This window comes from Centroberyx affinis, unplaced genomic scaffold (assembly GCF_046629955.1).
Source record: "Centroberyx affinis isolate AG114_WGS23_722 - 3 ecotype Tasmania unplaced genomic scaffold, CSIRO-AGI_Caff_v1 ptg003756l_1, whole genome shotgun sequence".
NCBI classification, from domain to species: domain Eukaryota; kingdom Metazoa; phylum Chordata; class Actinopteri; order Beryciformes; family Berycidae; genus Centroberyx; species Centroberyx affinis.
In genome coordinates this window covers 277,698-301,637 of record NW_027281633.1, presented here as the reverse complement: position 1 = coordinate 301,637, position 23,940 = coordinate 277,698, and the positions used below count along the sequence as shown (strand labels likewise).

General features: G+C 40.9%; 2 protein-coding genes across 2 annotated transcripts; one reads left to right on the top strand and one right to left on the bottom strand.

The window, feature by feature from the left end:
* Positions 1-2,196: 2,196 nt before the first annotated feature.
* On the bottom strand, positions 2,197-11,507 carry fbxo7 (F-box protein 7). Its single transcript, XM_071540975.1, has 10 exons — positions 11,380-11,507; positions 10,258-10,380; positions 9,759-10,011; positions 7,868-8,098; positions 6,140-6,284; positions 5,603-5,686; positions 5,401-5,496; positions 4,433-4,609; positions 3,665-3,705; positions 2,197-3,511 (listed from the first exon to the last, which is right to left on the bottom strand). The coding sequence occupies exons 2-10, from the start codon at positions 10,377-10,379 to the stop codon at positions 3,194-3,196; spliced, it is 1,467 nt and encodes a 488-aa protein (XP_071397076.1). The 5' UTR covers position 10,380; positions 11,380-11,507; the 3' UTR covers positions 2,197-3,193.
* An 809-nt stretch (positions 11,508-12,316) lies between these two features.
* rtcb (RNA 2',3'-cyclic phosphate and 5'-OH ligase) lies at positions 12,317-23,177 on the top strand. Its single transcript, XM_071540976.1, is given in 13 exon segments — positions 12,317-12,380; positions 12,383-12,408; positions 14,624-14,702; positions 14,792-14,859; positions 14,937-15,036; positions 15,132-15,288; positions 16,628-16,784; positions 17,545-17,704; positions 18,842-19,017; positions 20,055-20,243; positions 20,337-20,447; positions 20,643-20,762; positions 22,403-23,177. Coding segments are annotated over 13 exon segments (1,515 nt in total). The 3' UTR covers positions 22,511-23,177.
* Positions 23,178-23,940: the final 763 nt, after the last annotated feature.

The following is a 23,940-nucleotide window of genomic DNA, read 5'->3' as shown; positions in this document are numbered from 1 at the left end:
GTAGCCTAGCATACTTAATGTAGTGTAGAGCCTAGAAGTTTCCATTGTAAGTTTCCAGGCCTAACGTTAATTTATATGTAGTGCACCCAAACAAATAGCAAGCTCACTATATCTAGGTACATGGCTTTGTAGAAGTTCTCTCGCTGAATTAAACTAGCTTACCAACCGAAGAAATAAGGCAACGTCCATTGGCTTTCAATGTTTCTTTTGATACGTTTGCCCACTGAATTGTGTAGTGTTAAATTGTGTTTGACTGTGGCTTTCAGGTTTGCCCGGGACGTCACCGCTCCACCGGGCGCTTTAAACGAGTGTACCCTTTGTTCCAAGAAAAGGGATGACGTCATTGTTTCACGAGCAGCCAGTCTCTGGTCACGGACAGACTGGATATAGACGGTTACCCGAATGAAAATGGACTGTAGCACACCTAATACTTTTTTAGAAAGATATGTATATACCAAAGCAAACCTTTAAAATATCATGCATTTACTATAGGTTAAAAATTATGCCACAGAAAATCCTATAGTAATGCCATAGGACAGTGATTCTCAACCTTTTTCATATCAAGGACCCCTAATGTAGTCCACATTAGAGCCACAGACCCCAAACCCAAATCTAAGAATATTTTTATTGTCAGATATGATTTTGTCCAGAATTCCATGACTTTCTGTATTGTAGGTAGAGAGATAACAGTGAAACTATGATCAAAACAGTCATTCTTCTACATTTTTTAATTGTGTTAACTTCTTGTAAATGAAATAATGGTGAAGTTTAACACTTCATCAATTTGCTGGGGACCCGCTGGAACCCCCTCAAGGACCCCTGGTGGTCCCTGGACCCCACGCTGAGAACCACTGCCATAGGAGATAAAATATATGACGCTATAAAGTTGCATGAGGAGACTACTCAGTATTGAGTACCACAGATACACTAGTCCCTATAGGAATATTAGACAATCATTTGAAAAAATGTATTTACTTATATAGTTCCCCAGTTTAGTATTTCCTTATCACATAGTATGGATATATTCACATTAGTGTCTCATTAGTCTACACATTTACCATTCACTGCATTGATTATACTGATTACTGATTGTAATCCCAAAGTTGGATGCATGTAAGTGATAATATGAACTGAAACTGTCATATTGGAACATTTGAGAAAACATGAACCCTTCCAACTGCCCCCTTGTGGCTATCCTCCATTCGAATCTGCTAGTCATTTGTCATTATGCATGTTCATATTGAAAGTTTGGAAATTCACATTCTGAATGAAATAACGTTGCTGAAAATCTCACTTTGCCCAGAACAGTGCTTTAGAGCAGTGATTCTCAACCTTTTTCATCAAGGACCCCTAGTTTAGTCATTAGAGCCACGGACCCCCATTTGATGAGATGATTTTGTCTCTCGGACCCAAATCTGAGAATATTTTTATTGTCAGATATGATTTTGTCCAGAATTCCATGACTATCTGTATTGTAGGTAGAGAGATAACAGTGAAACTATGATCAAAACTGTGTTAACTTCATGTAAATTAAATAATGGTGAAATTTAACAATTCATCAATTTGCTGGGGACCCTTGGAACCCCCTCAAGGACCCCTGGTGGTCCCCGGACCTCACATTGAGAACCACTGCTTTAGAGAGTAGAAAACCTATTTCTCTTTCAGAACTAAAGGAGCTGGATCTACTTAATGTGTTATGATGTTAGTGAAGATACAACATTGTCTGCCGTTACCATTATGTGTGATCATAATGACAGCTTGAAAATCAGTTTGAATGAAATGAGTCATCTTTGATGAAGAGGTCACGTCTGGCCAGATAAGTGCATAAGGGACCTAAAAACATTTTTTTTTTTAGCTGAAACATACAAAGATAGACCCTTATTCTAGAATCAGGTTATTACACCACAGAATATTAATGTGAGACATGAAGAGGCCAATATTCACTAAATGTAGGTTTAAATATATATTTCAGTGTATGGCGCTTTTCCAGGTGTCAATTTATGATTTTCTTACCCAGAGTTCCTCTTTACATCGCTCACAAGCTGTACAACACTAACAGAAAACAGAAAACGCACCAGCAAAATGGTAAAATAAAATGGCCTGTAGGAATAAACCCTCTAAGAATATACAGTATGTACAGAGTGGGGATGGCTAGTCAGGTCATATGATTCAATACATTTTAAGGAATAACCTGCAACTGTTTTTATAGCCTATAAATAACTCTCTGTTTTGCTCCTCATACTCTAAACACCTAGGGGGTCCGTCTGTCCCGGGAAAAATCCTGCTGCACAGGAAGTGATGCGTTCTATGTTTACGGAAGCAACAACAGCGGTTTGTATGGAATCAATATAAGAAGGTAGAAGAAATATAAGAGGCCGCAGTCTGTGTTTAGCGTCTTTATTGTTGCAGCAAGTTGGGCCAGTGCCTACATTGAGTGCAAAACAGCAATGCAATGCCCGCTTTCACCAATGGTGTTGCCGAAATCAAGAAAAAAGAAAGAAAAAAAAGAATATCGCAAATTATCACTACATCACATACATATATATCACAATCAGTGATATCAAAGCAGGTGTTTGGCATCAGCTGTCAAAGGCTAAATACCTGCTTTAGCATCAATAAGTGGGGTGTGGCCAGAAGTGCAACATGCTGTAACGTTTCAACCCATAAAGAGCAATGAAACAACAATTTTATGTGATTTAATGCTGATTTGCTCTTTAAAAAGCCAACTAATTTCAAAATGTTTTTTCCATTAAAGCCCAGGACCTAAATATGACCATTTTTCCCCACATACTCTTAAAGGAATAGTTCACCCAAAAATGAAAATTCTGTCATCATCTACTAACCCTCACCTGTGTTTCAGCTGGCATGAGAGTGAGTAGATGATGACAGAATTCATTTTTGGGTGAACTATTCCTTTAAGATACAATGGGTTCAGATTGGCTTGTAGTATAATTGGGTTAGATGTTTAGTTTCTGGACTTGGGACTGCCTCAAGCAAGCTGAATAAAGCGCAGTTGTGTGAGGATACAAAATACTATTTAGACACTTATGGCAAAAGGGCAAGAAAGGGGGTTGGGTGAGTGAGTTTAAATCCTGCCGGTTTGAAGGTACGACCTCTAAACAAACATTCATGTCATTCATCCCCTTAATTATTGCAGATGAATATTTATTGGTCCTGAAGACAAAGTTCAGAATCAGATGAAGCCCCGTCGGACGTCTGCGGGTCGACTTCCCGCGGGTCGTTGTCCCCGCCGTCCAATCAGACCTCCTCCTGTGGGGTCGCCGCCCAGAGGCTGACCAATGGGGTCGTAGCGCGCGCGAGGCAGGAGGCCGTGGGGGATGTTCGGTCTTTGGTCGTACTCGCCGCCGATGATGCCCGGCGGGTACGGGCGGAAGGGGTCGGGGTTGAAGGGGCTGAAGGGATTGGAGGGGATGGGGTAGATGGGGGGAACCAAGTAGGGGCGGGACATGCGTCGACAGTCGATGCGTATCTTGTACTTCCTTTTGTAAAGCTGAAGAAAGACACGGAAGCTTTTGTTAGAATATTCTTAAGACCTCCACATAAAGCGTAAAGAAACAGCTTAGGGGATGAATGCCACATTCAAGCTGAACCATGACACATCGATTGGTTCTTGTCAGACTTGTGACTGTTGTGTTCTGCTTACTTCTTTCCAGTCTGTGTCTCTGGGTCTGCTGGGATCTTGATCTGGAAGGAAGTACAGAGGGTTGAGTTAGTCCTCTTGGCTAAACCTCAACTCCCAACTTTTCATGTCATAAAGTTTCATTACTTGCATCCTAAAGAGCAGAAGTGATAAAGAGTGTTTGAACCCTAACCCTAAGTACCCTTTTTACTTAAGTATTGCACTTAGATACATTTTTAATAACATCCATTACAGAGTGCAGATTTTGTGTCTCTCCATTAGCATCAGAAACTAGACCATCGTAAACTGACAAATTGTGGAGCCATTCACAGTGAGCGATCAGTCAGCTGAGAAGAAAAGAGTAATCTGGCTTTACTTTGGTTGTGCACTTTATTTTGTAATTTCTAAATTTTCCAATTAAAAGAATCTAGTTTGATCTCTGTCCTCTTATCCTATTAGAATTGCATGGAAAAGATCACAGCTAACACCGTTCTCTTTTCTAAAAAGTAACTCGTTTTACATTTTAAATGAACTAGTTCTAGTTACACCAGTACTTTCACTTATACTGAGGTAAAATATAAGCAAAGTAACAGTAGTTCTACTTGAGTGGGACATTCTAGTACTGTTTCCACCACTGTCCACCTTCCTCTTTGACTGAGTGATACTAGCTTATGTCTAATACAGGGGAAACAAATGATGATCCCAGTAGCCAGTAAGTGTGAGTCTATATTTTCATCGCCACCATATAAAATAAACTGTGGTTTGGTATCAAGGCATGACATCTTCTGTTACCCCTGAAGTCGCGGTGGTAGAGGTGTCTCCACAGTGTGGAGTCTGCTGTGGTGCTGTGGAAGTGTCTACTGACTGAGGACAGTGTCACCAGGGACTGGACGTCCAGCAGCCTCAGCACCCTGAGAAGCAGCTCCGGTGGAAGGGCGCCCAGGCCAAACACCGCCGGCAGAGCCATGGCTGTAAACACCACACACAGCAAGTCAGGCCTCAGACAGGGAACAAGCTGGCAGAGCAAGCATACAATGTGTAGGGCAGGAGGGGGCAGTGTTGGACTCATTACTCAAGAAAAGTGACACGATACTCATTACTCATTTCAAAAATAAATGTTTCCCATACAATGTTAGCATTTGGGTGGCCTGCCCAGGTAAATAAAGGTTGTGGTTCTCGCCTATGTAGTTATCTACAGTCAGGATTGGATGCTACCAAGCACCAAAAGCGTGTTAGTGAACTACAATGACCATAATTCATTGCACCTGTGAGGCAGTGCATCTGTGCTCCTTCAAGTCGTGCTGTGTGAGTGCTGACACAAATGGAATGGTTGCAATGCCATTAGCTTATACTAGACTAAGAGACTTTAGTACCTGAAAAATGAGTTACTGGGCTGAATACTTAATACTCCTTGGGATTGGATTGGATTAGATAGTCTTTATTGTCCCTGAGGGGCAATTTGGTTTGCAAACAGCAGTCAACACAACCAATACACAACATAAAATAAATAAATAAAAGACATAAATACATATAACTTACAGCAGATGTCTAGCCTGGTGTCCAGCCCCTATGAATCGCAGTTTTCAGCACTCTTCGAATTTGCATGGCGATTCATAATTGCCATGCAAATTCGAAGAGTGCTGAAAACTGCACTAACGTAACTAACTTACTAACTAACTTAACTTCTACTTTATCTTATATTTAGAGGTAATGACAGCAAAAGTAAAAAAGTTCACTTTCATTCACAGATTGACTGGTACCTTCTCTGGCTGCAGCTATCAGCGGGTACGCCAGCTGGTCTTTGAAGATCCGTGACAGTTTGCTCAGGTCTTTGAAGGCTGCTGCTGCACTTTCTCCTGGAAATGCAATGGTGACACAACATGAGACACCTACTATACTGGTTAGGCATCGCATTGACCATAAAATATATATCGTCCTGCTGCTTTGATACACACTACTAACCTTGAAATTCATCAGTCACATAGCTGGATGGATTCAGAGACAATTTGCGCACTGAATCCGCTGTCTCATTCATCTTCAGAACACCTAGAAGGAGAAGTAACAGGTTATAATCTGCATAACAGGTTAACTAAAGAAATATAAATACAGCAGAGCCTTGTTTATCCAAATATCAAATTTCAGAACAAGCTGATCTGGCCAAAACGGCATAAAATGCAGTGTAAAAATATATTCTGTTTTTTCTGCATATATGCATTTCTGGGTTGATAGCTGTGAATACAACTTTAAGTATTAATGTTTGCAAATTCAGTGGTAGAGAGAATTACTGTGCATGCATGTTTCCTATTCTACATTGGCTTTGGTCTACACTTTCAACAAATGCTGATGTTCCAAACACTTCAGAAAACCTCCATTTCTACGGGGTTCAGAAAACAAGACCGAGCATCCGAAAGAAGTAAATATCTAATTCTAAGGCTGGTAATTGGCACCAGGTAATGATGAAGAAGAACTGAGACAAGCAGTATGTAGTATGTGACTCACCATTAATGACAAGCATGGGCCCCATGGTCACAGCTACCACCATTGCGAGGCTGTTGTCACACAGAGGATGGGTGTAGTAGAGCTTGTACAGTCCTCCTGCTGCCCTCCACCCACTGGGCATCTCACCAGGCTTCATCTCAGATCCCTGAACAAAGAAAGTGGAGAGACACCTGTAAACTGCATCTTTTAAAGACTTTTAAAGATTTTTTTAATGCTAGCTCCAATCAAATTTAAGACCAAAGTTCTGTATTAATCTAAGTGGGAAAAGCATGTGGGTCAAACTTACTGTGGCCAACTGGAAGTGCAGTGATGTAACACAACATAAGAAAATCAAACCAACACTACTGCTGGTCCCGTTCACACTTTTTGGTGAAACAACACAATTCATGACATTTGTCTTATTTTGTTCATCTTACTTTCCAACTCTGCCTCAACTAAATATGACTGAATGTAAAGAATCTGTCAATATCAATAGTGGCAATAATACACACACACACACACACACTCACATACAAACACATATGTGTAGATGCACATGTGTGGGTGTAACCATAGCAACCGTTTTTCTGCCTCTTCACAGTGGATGAAATCAGTACAAGCACATTTTATGGGAGGAGGAGAGGTAAGTGATCATAATTAACAATTCTGAATGTTTTTTAAAGTTTTTATGAAGATAAGCATTTTAACCATGGCTGGGTGGATTTTCAGAATGTACAATATTTCTTACTAATCTGAAACTAATCAATGTATAGGATTGTCACTAATCAAAGCATATAATAGTTTGAGGACTCTTACATACTATAGGTTTAACCCCTTGTTTGTAGTGCTGGAAAGAGAATAGATGAAGGTGGTATTTCCAGGTCATTTGCCATAAAAGAGGGATTCTATCAAATAGCAGGCAGGTTAAATTAGTTGACTATAGTTATCAATAATGAATGAAATTTAATGTTGCATATTAAGTGCACTGAAATTCTTTCATAGGATTCCTGACAGTGATTATTGCAATATATTGTACTGATATTCCATCACCGCAGCCCTGGGGAACATAAGGTGGACTTCTTTTGACAGCCTCAGTGTGAAGACACAATATTATATCAATGAAAGTATGCCTACTGTGCCTTAATGATAGGGCAATGACACTCCATTTCCTTTTCCCAGCTGAATCACATTACTTTGCAATGATGTAATTTCCCCACGGGGATCAATAACATTTCATCTTATCTTGTCTTATCTTAAATTGGCTGCTCTGGATCTGTCTGTGTTGCACGTGATTGGCTATTTGTTACAAACCCCGCCCCTTTTATGTGAACACGCTCATAGGATTGGATTGGAAAATCCTGGGTTGACAGAGAGCCAATAACCACCTTTGTGAGACTAATTATTCGGGATCAGAGAAAGTCAAGTCAACATCCAATAGTGGTCGAGACCAAGACAAGTTTGATTCAAAAAAGGCAAAAGACCAAGACTAGTACAAGTGAAAATAGAAAAAAGTGAAAATAGGGAAAAGACCAAGACAAGTACAAGTGAAAATAGAAAAAAGTGAAAATAGGGAAAAGACCAAGACAAGTACAAGTGAAAATAGAAAAAAGTGAAAATAGGGAAAAGACCAAGACAAGTACAAGTGAAAATAGAAAAAAGTGAAAATAGGGAAAAGATCAAGACAAGTCCAAGTCAAAATAGGCAAAAGATCAAGACAAATAGGTACAAGACAGAGACAAGCCGCCTTACCTGAGGAGTGAATCCGGTCTCCAGCATCAGGCAGTTCACGGCCACCATGAGAGTGTCGCTGGGGCTCCTGCTCTGGGCTCCGTGGTGGAGGAGCTCCAGGGAGAGGGGGGCCTGGCCTTCCTCCGCCTCGCCGCACAGCATGGGCTCCCAGCCGGACACCTCCGCTCCCCGGCTCTCCGCCTCATCGTCACCCTCCGACCCCCTCGACGCCGCCGGGCTGCTGGCGCTTTGCTGTTCATCACGGAGAGACATATTCGGAATATTCGGAATCGAGCGAATGACATTCCTCCGTTTCAGCCATAGTTTATATGCAGGGAGAGTGCAGGGAGATGACTCAGCACTCCGCGACGCCGCTTTCGGGCTCCGGCGGGGGGTCGGTGAATTTAGCAGGAATGTTGATGTGAGGATTATTTTCAATTCAGCGTGACAGTTTTGATTTCAGTATGCTGCAGTCTGTCAACAACCTGGACGCAGAAACAATGGGCCACACAGAAAGCCTTTCACTTCCACTGCAGCAAGAGAGTTCTATTCATCAATATGACAAGGCCAAACAGACGGGTTTTGCTGACTCAATCTGCCGTGTGACTGTTTAGTCGAAGCGAAACCCTCTAAAATGCACACTATCAGATGTAATATGAAGTTACAATGTATACTGTAACGGTAAGTAACAGTGCTGTAATCCATACTTTTCCAAAACAACAAAGAAACACATGCAGTTTATGAAATTATTCCTTATCTGCTTCATGTCAAACCACTTTACAAACCACTCATTTTATTGGAACGCAATTAGGGCTGGGCGATATGGTTGAAATCAATATCATGATAATCATAAGGATTTTTTTCGATATCAATATATATCACGATATGGTTCATGTATGCAAAATCACGTTAAATAATCAAATGAATGTTCATCTAATTGAACCGAATGGTAATGTTAGGTATGAGGTCAAACAAAACAGAAATATTCAAATAATATTCCTACCATACCTCATTTTATGAGGTTTTTTTTTTGTTATTAATCGTTTTTATTTCAAAAAGTAAAGCAATAGTCATTGCAATGACAGACACAAAGAATCTAGATATATTTCCCCCCACTAGGACCATTTTATGAGAGTTTTAAGTAAAATTTGCTTGTCATCATCAATGTAGACAGCAGAAATGTGTGTCACGATATCAAAATATCTTCATATCATCACGATACGATTCCACTGAAAGACGATAAACGATAATATTGAATTATCGCCCAGCCCTAAATGCAATTTATTTTTGGAATTTTGGTGTTTCAAAGTTTTGCAGCCATCCTCACATACATGAACAGAACAAAACTTCAATAAAAAGCTTAGCTTTCTCAGTGCACTTCTTATTCAAATAGTTATGTGCATTTTAGACACTGCAATAATGAATGTGTTTAGGTTTTTAGTAGTGGTAAATACGGTTAAAGTACATTATTTATGCTTAAAGTTGATATTTTCTTGGTGGTAAAATCAGAAATTATGTTAAAACAATTCACTCATGGCACCTTAAAACCTATTAAACAAATATGTATTTATAGAATGCATTCTTGAGGACTTCAAATTGCATTATAAAATACAGATTTTTTTTCCTGATTGGATTTTTTTCTCTTAAAAACTTTTTTTTATCACTGACCCTTATATTCTATTTTTGCCCTGCTGTATCCTATTACTATTCTGCTGCCACGACCCAGTTTCCCCTCTGCTGATTAAACTTTCACCTTACTTTATCTCAAATTCTGCAATACAAAATTCTGCAAAACGAGTGTGGTTGCTGGGGAACGGCTACTGAACACCATATCAAAATCACAGATGAGAGTTCATCCATGGTGAAGCAGCTCTAGGACATGTGTTTCTGTCAGATGGAGATGATCGCTCACCTCAGTGGAACTCATGGCGGCGGTCTGTCGGCTCTGGCTCTGCTCTCCCCTCTGGGTCGCCGTGCTGCTGGAGGCCTGGCGGGCGGACGAGGGCGAGGCGGCGGCGGCGGCGGCGGCGGCGGCGGCGGCTGCAGACTGAGGCAGCATCACGCAGATCAGGTCCCCAGAAATGATGCCGCATGAGGACAGAGTCTGGCCGGCGTCTGACAGAGGCTCCGTGCCATTTAGAGACAGGCTGAACTCTGTGTCTGGGCTGAAAGGGAAAGAGCATGAGTCATTTTCACATAATGCACCGATTGTACCATAATGTATCGGATAATATCTTGTTGTACTAAGATAGAGGAAAAACATTTAAACACTATTATAAAATCATTAAACAGATTGAGGGAAAATAGACTAAACAGTGAGTATGAAAAAAATTCATTGTGACTTTAAAAGCACCAGTTCAGTACTGACAACTTCCAAAATCCACATTTGTGAATGCATGTTGGTGTCTGACCTGAGTCCATGGGAGGGCAGGACAGTCTCCTTGATGTGAACTTTGAGATCCGCCAGACTGGGCTCTTCTCCCAGTAACTCCACCCTGCTGGTCTGCCTGTTGATCCGAACCCGCAGCTTCATGCTGTGGACGACAAATGAGAGCCTGAACAGACAGATTCGAAAGAGTTCAATGTGATATAGGTTTACTGCAAAATCAAACAGAGAGCTGGTCCATGGAGCAAGTAAATTCGTTCCACAATGCATCTTCTTTTATGCCGTTTTGCCAACCCTTCCCACTGTGGGCCGAGTTGCAAAATCCCTCCTTCTGATTTTCCCCTTCATCTCGATACATCATTGTTTACCTTTGTCTACTCCCTTACTCCCTTAGTCTACTCCCTTTATCGTTGACCTCACAGGTATGCTTTGAACATGATTAATGATATCAGCCTGGCTTCACATGCCTGCACTGGGCATAACTAATGGTGTCAACCTGACCTCACATGCCTGCATTGGGCAAACCACATTCTTAATTCGGGACACCATTGTTCCCTACAGTGCTGATATATTGATAATTCACATATTGATATTTATTCATTCACATATTGGATATCATACTGATTATTCATTCATTTAACACATTCAGGTGAATCAAAATTCCCCACACTATGATATGAAACCATTCAGCCTAAACATCCATATCAAACTGATGAGGTTCCTGCTCAATACTGATCAATGCAATAGGTGCGTCATATTATTAGTTTGTCATGTCATAGAAAAAGCGTGTAATAAATGTCACCTAGTTACCCTACTAAATATAAACATGTTTTACATAAAAAGAAGTTGAAAACAGATGAGGTGTACCGTCCTGAATCTCAATTTTGATAAAGCAGTACGGTAGCTGTCTTTAAGAGTAGTTTTGTTCGCAGTGAAGGTTTGAATTAGGACGCATACTGTAGTCAAATCATTTAGCTAACGTTAACTCGATATGTTTCATTTTCGTTTCTAGCGAAGAGTTGGTACCTTAAAGAATGAATATGGCTAACTTTCACTTGCCAAGCTAACGTCAACGACATTAACAGTTAGTTAACAGTGACAATGCAAAACAGCAAACCGCTTCGCTAGCTGGTTTACTTGAACTTACTCAACGTTTTCCTGTCGTTTATGTCATTTCACAGCATGTATCGCAGTGTAAACACCATAGACTGTAAGAAGTACACAAAAGCCAAACTATGCCAGACGAGGTGACTGAACACAAACAGCAGCGTCAAGCTAAACACAGTAAAACACGGAACTTCCGCTCAGAGTTTTCAAAATAAAACCATTTTCAAAGGGTTGGGTTTTGCCTACAGCAGTGGTCAGCAAGAAAAACCAATGAAATGCCCTGTGGTTGCCATGTAGGTTGTCAGAAATCCACAGAGACTGCAACAAAACATTTACACCAGGCAACTTGGATAGTACGAAGATCTACTATCTTGAAAAAAAAAACCCAAAAAACAAACAGATTAGGCTATCTATAATTGCATTTGTCATCTGCATTTTTGATAATTTATTATATTATACATCTCGATGGTGGATTATTCTGTCTGAATTGACACCAGATGAGTGTTTTACTATGCATTTTGTCGTTCTGTACACCCCTACTTTTTCAGTGACAAATGCCACGCCTTTGTTTTGAAGGAAAATATGCTTACCTCCCGGTTTATCCTTATTTTCTTTGGCAAGCTTGACAGAAAACTATGACTACAATTACGGCAGGCGGGCTGTCTGACTTTTAAGTCCGCCTTTTGCAGCGGTAGTAGTCCAACACAAAGGACAGTTGCCTTTATATCAGTTTGCACTTGGGGGTTGACTGACTGTATGATTTAAAGTAGTAACTGTCTCGCAACGCAACGTTCTTCTTCACTGTTTACACAGTGCCATTAGTGACCTGCGTCACACCAAATTGGTAACGCGTTTTTATTAGGTAAACTCATATGGGCTTCCGTAGCTGTCTGTTGGCACTTTGCATTCGGCAAGGCTCTGGTGAAGACTTCACCACATTTGTAACAAGTGTAATCTAAACTGTTTGGAGCTGCACAATGAGTCGAACATATAATGATGAGTTGCAATACTTGGATAAGATTGACAAGAACTGCTGGCGGATTAAAAAGGGTTTGTTCCAAATATGCAGGTGAGAGACTACAGAGCTAGCTAGCTGTAGGCTACAGCTGGCTGCTAGTCAGCCTGTCTTTAGCTAGCACATGTTACGTCCATGTAGGTAGACATGTACTTATTTAAAGAGGGAGTGATGCTAGAATTATACTAATTATCTGGATGTAGTCACAAGATGAGGTAGAAACAAATTTAACGCCGATACAGGCTGTTCTCTCTTTTTCAAAGGGAACGTCACGCCAAATAATGTCAATTTAAAACCCCCTTGCTTGGTAAACATACACAGCAGCCAGTTGCACCAGCTGAAGCTCAAACGTAGGCTAGTTTGAACGTAAAGTCTCACTAAGTCCGAGTTTATGCATTGCTAAAATGTTAACGGTTGCATCAACTGGAATAGTTACAACGTAGACTTAAGTTACAGCTTAAAACTTACACCTACCTCCTACTAGGTGTAAAGTCCTAGCAGGAGGTAGGTGTAAGGAGCAGGAGGGACAGATCCAGGGCGGTTTATGTCGGCAACGTGTCCTCCGTGACGGATTACATCATTTTGAACCGTATGATGATTTTGATTTATACTCGTGCTTTCGTTTTCCCTGAGCGGAGATACGCACACAGCATCGGAGCCTAAATCAGGCTACATTTTATAGGCTTCCCCGGTGGTGCGTTCAGACTTGGGTGTTAGCCAGTATTATAGAGTATTATAGACACTCGGGGTGATTATTTGTATTCATCTATGCAGAATACGTACTTTATACAGCGATTTCATCAAGTTTCCACGTGTCTGTCATGCATATTTCAATAATCCGAACATTTCAGTCTCCCAGATGATGTAACAAGCTACATTTCCGATGTGAGTATTGCTCCACTTCACTTGCTAAGGAGAGATGCTCCAGACATTCAGGTGGTGTGGAGAGTGACAACACTGCGAGGGGACAGGAGGAACCACTGACTTATATCTTGGACATGAGTTTAGATCACTGAACTGACGAATAACAAATCTACAACTTTCTGTAGCCATCAATAATGGTTACTGAGGGGGAAATGCCTAACTTTTGCTCCGTTTAAAATAACGGTTAAACCGCTTGATGTCACTTGTCTATATTGATTCTAGCCTAGTTGTAGGCTACTATCTAGGCTAGACTGGTATAGGAGGCAAACTAACATGAATCCTTACAGCCTACTTTATACTCGATAACGTACCTATTTGTTGATGTTGTCGTAGAATAGTTGTTCCCCAAAGTGACAGAAGAAAAATCCTCAGACACGTGAATCAGCCTTTGAAGATCTTTATTAAAGTAACAAAGACCTGAGTGGTTCTGCAGAAGAACCGAACTCATGGTCGAAACACAATACTTTTATACGGTTTCAGTTTGTTTTCAACTTCCTGACATAATCCCTCCTATTCTGGTTCTTCTCCCAATAGAATCTGTCTGCACGTAGTTTCCCAAGGTGGGGCCCGAGAGTTAAAAACATAATAGTGGTATGTGACTCTCTTATCTTTCTCGTGGCCTTCTAGATGCAGCCGAGACATATCACTGTCCTATGCAGCCGCGGCTCATCTCCTTTTTGACATATGAATTACTTTGTTTCACGGCAGGATACCTAACTCCCTTAATTCTGGTATGCCCATCCTGCAGCTGCAGCTCCTCTCACGAGTCTGAAGGTCATTCAGGGAAATGTTCAGGCAAGTCAAACTAAGGGGAAAACGTCACTGTCTGCGACAACGTTTTGGTTAGTGGTCCGTTTACGCTCTACTAGTTAAGATGTACCTTAAGTCTCATGGTGCAACTAAACAAAGACACAACTTTAGTGTCAAACTAACTAGTTTCAACGTAACGGTTAGTGTAGACTTTACACCCTAACTTACGATAGAGCTTACGTTCAGCTGGTAGAACATAACATTGGACCTTTTCTGAATGGGTACGGACTTAAATTCGGCGTGTATCTCAGTAAAAACGGTTCACACAGCTCGCCAAAGTTGACATTTCATTGAGATAAGTGCTTTGCTTGTATGCCGAATTGAGGACGGGTCTCTACTGAACCATAAAAGGTCTTAAGTCATGCTCTATGGATATGTATGTTTGCTGATAAACAAGGCAACATTAAATTGCCTGTTTTTTTAAATGGACTTTGGCATTAAGTTCTCTCCATATGACAGAATGCATTAATCAGAGCGCGTAGTGGTCTGTTCTCAGCTTCCAGTGTGACAAACGACTGCTTCCCTGTCTTTCCAGGTTGAAGGAATATTCTATGTCAATGATCCGCTTGAGAAACTGATGTTTGAGGAGCTACGCAACGCCTGTAGAGGAGGAGGTCGGTGGCCAGGCCCCCCAACATCATCACTATATACACTGAAGTCATCACAAGAAGTATTTATGTTATGTAATTTCATTCTCTCTCAGGTTTTGGTGGGTTCCTCCCGGCCATGAAACAAATTGGGAACGTTGCAGCGCTGCCTGGAATCGTACATGTGGGTAGCATTACACTCCCTTTTACGATCCTTCACAGAGAGTTGAAAGTGTGTTGAAACTCTTAATCGTCCCACAGAGGTCCATCGGTCTCCCAGATGTCCACTCCGGATACGGGTTTGCCATTGGAAACATGGCCGCCTTTGACATGAGCGATCCCAACGCCGTGGTGTCTCCAGGTGCGTGATAACTCCCGGGGTTCGGTTTGTCTTAGCTGTCCGCTCACGCGAATGCCAAACACGCCCCGACCGGTCCATGCTCTGTGACTTTCCAGGCGGCGTGGGGTTTGACATTAACTGCGGCGTGCGCCTGCTGAGGACCAACCTGGACGAGGGGGACGTCCAGCCGGTGAAGGAGCAGCTGGCCCAGGCGCTGTTCGACCACATCCCAGTGGGGGTGGGGTCCAAGGGGGTCATTCCCATGAACGCCAAGTAAGGCAGCCTTTTGTACCAGTATAGTACAGTACAGCAGTGATTCCCAACTTTTTTCATATCAAGGACCCCTAATTTAGTCCACATTAGGGCCACAGACCCCCATTTGATGAGATTTTGTCTCTTAAACCCAAATCTGAGTATATTTTTATTGTTGGATATGATTTTGTCCAAAATTCCATGACTATCTGTATTGTAGGTAGAGAGATAACAGTGAAGCTATGACCAAAATAGTAATTCTTCTACATTATCTAATTGTGTTAAGTTCTTGTAAATGAAATAATGGTGAAGTTTAACCCCCTGGAACTCCCTCAAGGACCCCTGGTGGTCCCTGGGCCCCACGTTGTGAACCACTGCAGTACAGTATATTAAAGGAAAAATCCACCTTAAAACATGAAGAACAAATGTAAACATGTCTGCTTTTAATGACGTTTATAAGCCCATAGAGAGGTGAGGATTTAAAGGTGTACACCGGTGTTGTGTGAATCAAAGTGATACATGACATTCTGGTATGTAGGACTTTGTATGAATAGAGCTTTGATGTCCCGCCCTCTTTTTTTTTTACTGGTTCTGGAAGTCAATTTCCCATTAATTTTCTCCATAGGCATTTCAGAAAATCCTGATATAAAGACTTAATCAACCAGTTAATCACGAACTTGAAACACAAGTTTATAACCACAGATTTAGAACTACTCTTCAGACTGACTGATGGCTTCTGCCTGAATGTATGTAGTCCTTTCACAATCTGATTGCTCAGGCAAAATCTCTCCTACACATTCGAAACTAGGGATGCACCGATGTTTTCTTGAGCCTGATGCTGATATCCAATATTTTCCCACCCATACTGGCTGATATGGATTTTTGTCAGAATCTTAGTACAAATGCAGGTGCAAAACAGGTTAAGCTTTTCAAACATGCCTATCAAGTGGTTTTCAAACAAAAGCCCACATTGGTTTTATTCTGTTGCTAATTTGACAGTTGTATTAAGAGACACACTCCTAGAAAAAAGGGTCACAAAATGCCAATTCCACAAATATCAGCAGTAAAAATAATATTGGATCGATAATGATATTGCTTTTCAAAGCTGATATCGGCCAATACCGATAGTCTGCTGACATGTCAGTGCGTCTCTATTTAAAAACTTATGGCTAATAATCAAATTCCCTATGGGAAGAATGAATGGGAAATTCACTTCCAGAACCCCGACGTTTCATGTCTGTTGCCTCCTGCACGGGACAAACCTGGATCAGCATACAGGAATATTCCCAGGATCGTACGTGTTACACTGGTATACGATACCTTTTTACATGTGCTATGTGATGACCGTGTGGCACTGCAGGGACCTGGAGGAGGCTCTGGAGATGGGGGTGGACTGGTCCCTGAGGGAGGGCTACGCCTGGGCCGAGGACAAGGAGCACTGCGAGGAGTACGGCCGCATGCTGCAGGCCGACCCCAACAAGGTCTCCTCCAAGGCCAAGAAGAGAGGGCTGCCCCAGGTAACCCAGCGGTCTGTCCACACCGCCCCGCCCCGCACCTCACATCACATCTGCCTGCTCATTTTGATTGGGAGAAATTTGGATAATCAGCTCCGGAATGAACGCTAATTTGTTTGTATGGGTTAAAATTGGATGAACTTGTAATGGGATACAGCAAAGAAAAAAAGAATATAAGTATAGCAAGCAGTGGTTCGATAAACAAATGCATCTGACAATATCATCACCAGAATCAGAATCAGAATCAGCTTTATTGGCCAAGAATGTACACATACAAGGAATTTGACTTGAATTAAACCTAAACATTTAACTACTATGTACAAATATGCATATATATATAAAAAAGTATATATATATACATATGTAAACAACCCTAAGACAATAAACCAGAACGTATGAATGAAAAGTACCTGGAAAATAACAGCAGTAGAACTTACTAAGGCAAAGAAATAATGCAGAATATGCACGATATGAAAATCTACAAAAAATATGAACTGTATACAGTATGAAATGGGTGGAAATATTTTAAAAAAATATCAATATGCAATATATAACAAAAAAGGATGTGGGAATGTGAAGAAAATGGATATGTGAACATACAGTATATGTGCAAAATGTGCATCATATTCACATATGATGTATAAGTCTATAGAAGGCCATACAGAAAGTGTTTAGGTGTAAAGTTATGTTGTAAATAAACTATACACCTTGATGTATAATCTTCACATATAATTCATGTTACTTGCCTCTTCGTCTCCTGAAGCTGGGCACTTTAGGAGCAGGGAACCACTATGCCGAGATCCAGGTTGTGGATGAGATCTACAACGACTACGCTGCTAAGAAGATGGGCATCGACCACAAGGGCCAAGTCTGTGTGATGATCCACAGCGGCAGCAGAGGACTGGGCCACCAAGTGGCCACAGGTAGGCGCTGTTTCCCTCTGCTTCTTTAACAGCTGAATCAGTTTCATAGCATCTATTATGTTTTTTTACAGGATCAGGGAATCTGATTTAAGGCCGTGTAATAATGCGTTATGTAATAACACTGCATTATGTAATAACTCGACAAAATGTAATACATTTTCACTTCATTATGTAATAACACCTGCATTTTGTAATAATCTGCCGCATTTTGTAATACACAGCCTGAACGCAATATGTAATAAATTTCCCCGTATTGCGGTGGTTATTATAAAATACGGGAGTTGCATTTTTTTTTTTGATGAAAATGTAATAAAATGGTGCATTATGTAATAACCAACCAAAATGGATGTCTTTATTCATAGAAATCATTATAACATTATAACAACAATGTTTATTTTATGCATTCTAGCATGAATCATACTGACTCAAAATTAATTTTAAAAAGATGCTATTAGTTCAGTAGATTAGTATCTTTCATTGGTCAAAACTACATTAAGTGTCACTGTATTCCTTAGCTTATTAGATGTCAATGCAACTTTATGCAACTGCAAGTTTAATTTAGCTTAATTGTTAAAAATATAACGTGTACAGATGAAGACATCGATTTTGGTTGGTTATTACATAATGCACTGTATTATTACATTTTCATCATAAAAAAGTGCAACTCCCACATTTTGTAATAACCACCGCAATATGTAATAATTTATTACAAAATGCGGGGAAATTTATTACACATTGCGTTCAGGCTGTGTATTACAAAATGCGGCAGATTATTATAAAATGCGGGTGTTATTACATAATGAAGTGAAAATTTATTACATTAATGCGGTGTTATTACATAATGCATTGTTACAGGCCTTGTTAGTCCTTTATCTTATTCTGCCCATTTATAGTTTCACAGCTATGTTCAATCAGAAATAAGTTTGCTTCTTTATTTTGGTTTATAAATTGGTCCTGAATTCAATTCCAGGCAGCATTAAAAAGACATTAACCTGCAGATACCCAGTTAAGAACAGAGGATATTTGACGTATTTGACACTTTGATTCAAGGAAACAGGGCTGTGTAATGCATCTTCACACCAACAACCAACTTCTGCAAGCAGCTGGCTCTTACACATGCTTGTCTTTCTACCGTAGACGCCCTCGTTGCCATGGAGAAGGCGATGAAGCGGGACAAGATCATCGTGAACGACCGGCAGCTGGCCTGCGCTCGCATCACGTCCGACGAGGGTCAGGACTACCTGAAGGGCATGGCCGCCGCCGGCAACTACGCCTGGGTCAACAGATCCTCCATGACCTTCCTCACCAGACAGGTACAAGTCCATTGGCTATGCTGTTCATATGAGTAGGACATCATGGAAAGGCATAGGAATGGCACATAGTTCTCAGTAGGGTTAGACCGATATATGGGGCCAAATCCTTTTATTAAAAATAGGATATCATCCAGTCAGTGTCTTCAATCTCTGATATGATGCAGTTTGACTGATTGAGTATTTATTGTAGAATTCATCGATACTACACTGGTTGTCTATGGGAAGCATTTAACCTGAATTGATTCTAATTAGGGCTGAATGATTTTGAAAAAAATAGGGGAGGGGATGATGATTTTTACATCATTATTCTCATTTTCATTGAAAAACGTATTAAAATGATTATGGTGTGATTTTTGCGGGGATCTGTACCAAACAAAGATGTTTTCTTAAGTCTGTAGAATATGATGTGTAGGCCAGGACATCTCTGCAGCACCACAGTATTTCATTTAAAATGGTATTTTGACACATTTCACCTTTAACAAATATTGCACCTCCTGCAATTTGAAAATTGCAGTAGGCCATATTGCGATTTCGATAAAATTTTGATCAATTGTTCAGCCCTACCATCCAGCATGCTAAGTTTGGGATGTATGAGTAGGACATAGGAATGGCACATAATTCTCACTAGGGTTAGACCGATATATGCTGATATTGTCCTTTTATTAAAGATTTGATCCTCCAGTCAGTGCTGATGTTTGACTGATTGCGTATTTATTGGAGATTGATCGATACTACTGGTTGTCTATGGGAAGACCTGAACCTGAATTGATTCTGAGACATTTCGATCAGATTCCATACAATTATGCAACATTATCCTGGGTTTCAGTGGAGAGTTTTAGTGTCCCATGATGGTCTAAATGCTGTTTCAGAGGCTTTTCCACCCTGACAAGAACAAGATTCTGGGGGAAACACTGAATACTTGTCATTGTTGACATGAAAATGATCAAATCTCCATTGGTATTGGCCTTCAAAAGCAGTGGAACCCTAGTGGTCGTACCCGTCCCTGACTGCGCGGTGTCCCGGCTGTGTTTTTCCAGGCTTTCTCCAAAGTGTTCGCCACCACGCCGGACGACCTGGACATGCACGTCATCTACGACGTCTCCCACAACATCGCCAAGGTGGAGGAGCACATGGTGGACGGCAAGCAGAAGACGCTGCTGGTCCACCGCAAGGGCTCCACCCGGGCCTTCCCCCCCCACCACCCGCTCATCGCCGTCGACTACCAGGTAGCCCAAGTCGCGAGAACGCTGCCGAGACGATTAGCTTGAGATTTGAACAAGTTTTCATGGTTTCTTCTTCTTCTTCTTCTGTCCAATCAGCTCACAGGTCAGCCCGTGCTGATCGGAGGCACCATGGGAACCTGCAGCTACGTCTTAACAGGAACCGAGCAAGGCATGACGGAAACCTTCGGCACTACCTGCCACGGAGCGGTACGAGTCCGTTTACTCATGTCTATATCAGTGGTTTTCTATCATGTCCCATTGAGGCTCAAGAGTCTTCAGGTCTCTGCACTCAGTGTTGCCATGTCGCTTGTTTCGTAAATACAGCAGTCGATCTGAAGACCTAAAACGGTTGTTCAAGTTACTTTTTTTTTTACCAACTTCGACACACGCCTGTTTCTACAGGGTCGCGCTCTGTCCCGAGCGAAATCCCGCAGGAACTTGGACTTCCAGGACGTGCTGGACAAGCTGGCGGACAAGGGCATCGCCATCCGAGTGGCCTCGCCCAAACTGGTCATGGAGGAGGTAGGGACAATATACTCTAAACCAGTGGTTCTCAATGTGGGGTCCGGGGACCACCAGGGGTCCTTGAGGGGGTTCCAGGGGGTCCCCAGCAAATTGATGAATTGTTAAACATCATTATTTTGTCATTTTAGAATGACTGTTTTGATCATAGTTTCACTGTTATCTCTCTACCTACAGTGCAGATAGTCATGGAATTCTATACAAAATCATATCTGACAATAAAAAATATTCTCAGATTTGGGTCCGAGACACAAAATCTCATCAAATGGGGGTCCGTGGCCCTAATGTGGACTAAATTAGGGGTCCTTGATATGAAAAAGGTTGAGAACCACTGCTCTAAACCCTACACCTGGAACTTTTAGTGTTGTCACGATACTAGAATTTTGACTTCAGCACCAATACTAAGTGAGTTTGCAGCATTTGAAATGGAAGACCTCCACTCTGCAGGTTTACCTCATTAGAATTAGCCTAGAGGAGCTGCTGCTGTCGGCCAATCAGGGTCCAGCATTGTGAGAACTTTTCAAATTCATTCTGTTTAACTAACTTCAATTCCACTTTAAATTAAGGCTGGGCATTGGCAAGGACCTCACGATACGATACGTATCACCATACATGGGTCATGATACGATACATATTGCAATACTCTACATAATTTACTGAAAATTTAAAAATAGAGCTGAAAAACAACTTGCTGTGTACCACCTGGGTAGTCTAATATGTACATCACATTATATTGATAACTCAGCTGACAAATCTATTTAATTCAAAGGAATTTGAGGGAAATTTAAGGACATTTTAAATCTGTTTAAAACATGAATAATTTTTTTTAATGTATTGATACGAGGGGCTGGAAAATCAGTATCATGGAAAAAAATATTGCAATACTCAGCTGTATCGATTTTTTTGCACAGCCCTACTTTAAATGTATCTACACTTATGAAGAACGTTATTGTTATCCTGAGCCATAGTAGATTTGAAAACAAAAGCATGAAAAATTGTATGGGACCTTTAACCAGTTTATGCGGACTGTTTCACAGCTGTTTGACTCCGACTGCTGCAGCTGAAATAACACAGCTGGTCAAAGTATTGAACGTTTTTCAAATTCAATATTGAATTTAGTATCTCAAAACTGCACTGAAGCAGCACTTCAACTAGGTATCGTGACAACAGTAGTTTGAAATGGGTTTACCTGGTCAATTTATTATGTAGATCAGTGGTTCTCAACGTGGGGTCCGGGGACCACCAGGGGTCCTTGAGGGGGTTCCAGAGGGTCCCCAGCAAACTTCTGAGTTGTTAAACTTCAGCATTATTTCATTTACTAGAAGTGAACACAATTAGAGAATGTAGAAGAATGACTGTTTTGATCATAGTTTCTCTGTTATCTCTCTACCTGCAATACAGATAGTTATGGAATTCTGGTCAAAATCATATCTAACAATTAAGACAATCTCAGATTAGGGTTCAAGAGACAAAATCTCATCAAATGGGGGTCCGTGGCCCTAATGTGGACTAAGTTAGGGGTCCTTGACATGAAAAAGGTTGAGAATCAGTGATGTAGATAATCAAGATGGCAACAATAATGATCATTAAGATTTTGTGTTTTGATATGACTGTAATAATCGTTATGGTTTTGTCTCCAGGCTCCCGAGTCTTATAAAAACGTGACAGACGTCGTCAACACGTGCCACGACGCCGGAATCAGCAAGAAGGCCATCAAACTTCGGCCGATTGCTGTGATCAAGGGCTGAGGCTGCGCTCTGCTAGAGACTGTGTGCTAAAGTCTGGACATTCCGCCGCAAATGAAGGACGTCATGAGATTTCTGCACAAGAAAAACCACACACTACTAACGCAAAGGCTTCTTGAAGCAGAGGTTTTTCAACAGTGATTTTTTTGTTTTTTTTTGTTTTGGAGTGAATGTTAAAGAGATTGATTTTTAATTTCTGAGCTGAAAATGTCTGACCTGAGTTTATTTTTATGTTAATGCCAGACGCTGTGAGTTAGCCTCACAATAAACGCAATCCCCTAAAAGAGAATATGATGTAACGCTCTATTATATCTCATATCTGGTATGAAATCCTTTTGCTGTTGGCAAAGTGCCCTTATCCAGACTTTTGATATTTGATCAAAATCATGCTGTTTTTCCCAACTCAATATTTTCAGTTCACACTCAGCAGTTATATCATTTAACAAAAAACATATCATAACATAAATTATTTGGAATGAGTCACCAGGCTCCTGATTAGTAAACACTTTATTGGTACTAACAGATGTTCTAACAGAAGGTTCATCGCAATATCAAAAAATAATCAAGATCTCAAGACAATTTCACCATCAATGAACAAATGAATTCATTTGGCATAAATATTTCTTAGATGTGCGCAAACCGTTTTCCCCCCTCGGTCTGCCAAAGAGAACCAGACTGTCACAAGCTGAATATTCATTGGATATTAACATCGAATGAAAACTGATTTGCAAAGGGGGTCATGGCATATTTAAAAAAATACACAAGCTTAGCATCTATCAGACTTTGTGCACCCCGATCTGTCGGATTCAGAGGGGTTTTAATTTCCATCTCTGAACACAACTGTTGATTCTACTTTAGTGGGTTAACTGAGGAAAAAACAAATGTTCAGTGGCATAGTTAACCAGTACTGTCTGTCTGAATACTACTATGGTACAATGGGAAAATACAAATGCATAAAAGACAACTTGAGATGCATGGAAGTGGGGATATTTGTGATTAAAAGCACTATGAAGTGACGGGGCTTGGTTGTTGAACAACTAACCGACTGGTCTGCTATATTAGTCTTATGTCTACAGTCTTAAGTGCAGGGAAGTGCAGATCTTGAATGTGACAGTTGTGATTCTATATTTTGTGCACATGGCTTAGTGTTGGGCACAAATCAGCAAGGTGTCCTGCACACAGCAGTAGCTGTTAGTTACCTGTGGCGAGACTAAAGGGACGTGAAAAGGAAAAATCCACCCAAAAACAGCTAACAGTGAATGTAACTTGCATTCCTGGGTCCATTTTTGTTGTTTGGTGTATTTTTCTTATTCCTGTAGATATATTTCCAGTAGCCACAATGGAGTTTCATAACAGAAAAAGCTAAAAACATCAACAGTGATACAGGGAGAAATTCATTGTAGAAGAGGCAGATAGACCGATTTCTCCAACTG

Bases quoted from the DNA above. Each gene is read 5' to 3' on its own strand.
- fbxo7 (XM_071540975.1), bottom strand. From the start codon at position 10,379: ATGAAGCTGCGGGTTCGGATCAACAGGCAGACCAGCAGGGTGGAGTTA. The intron at 8,099-9,758 runs GTGAGCGATCAT...CGTGATGAACAG, and splicing joins CCGCCATGAGTTCCACTGAG to CAAAGCGCCAGCAGCCCGGC. The intron at 6,285-7,867 runs GTAAGGCGGCTT...TTCTTTGTTCAG, and splicing joins AGACCGGATTCACTCCTCAG to GGATCTGAGATGAAGCCTGG.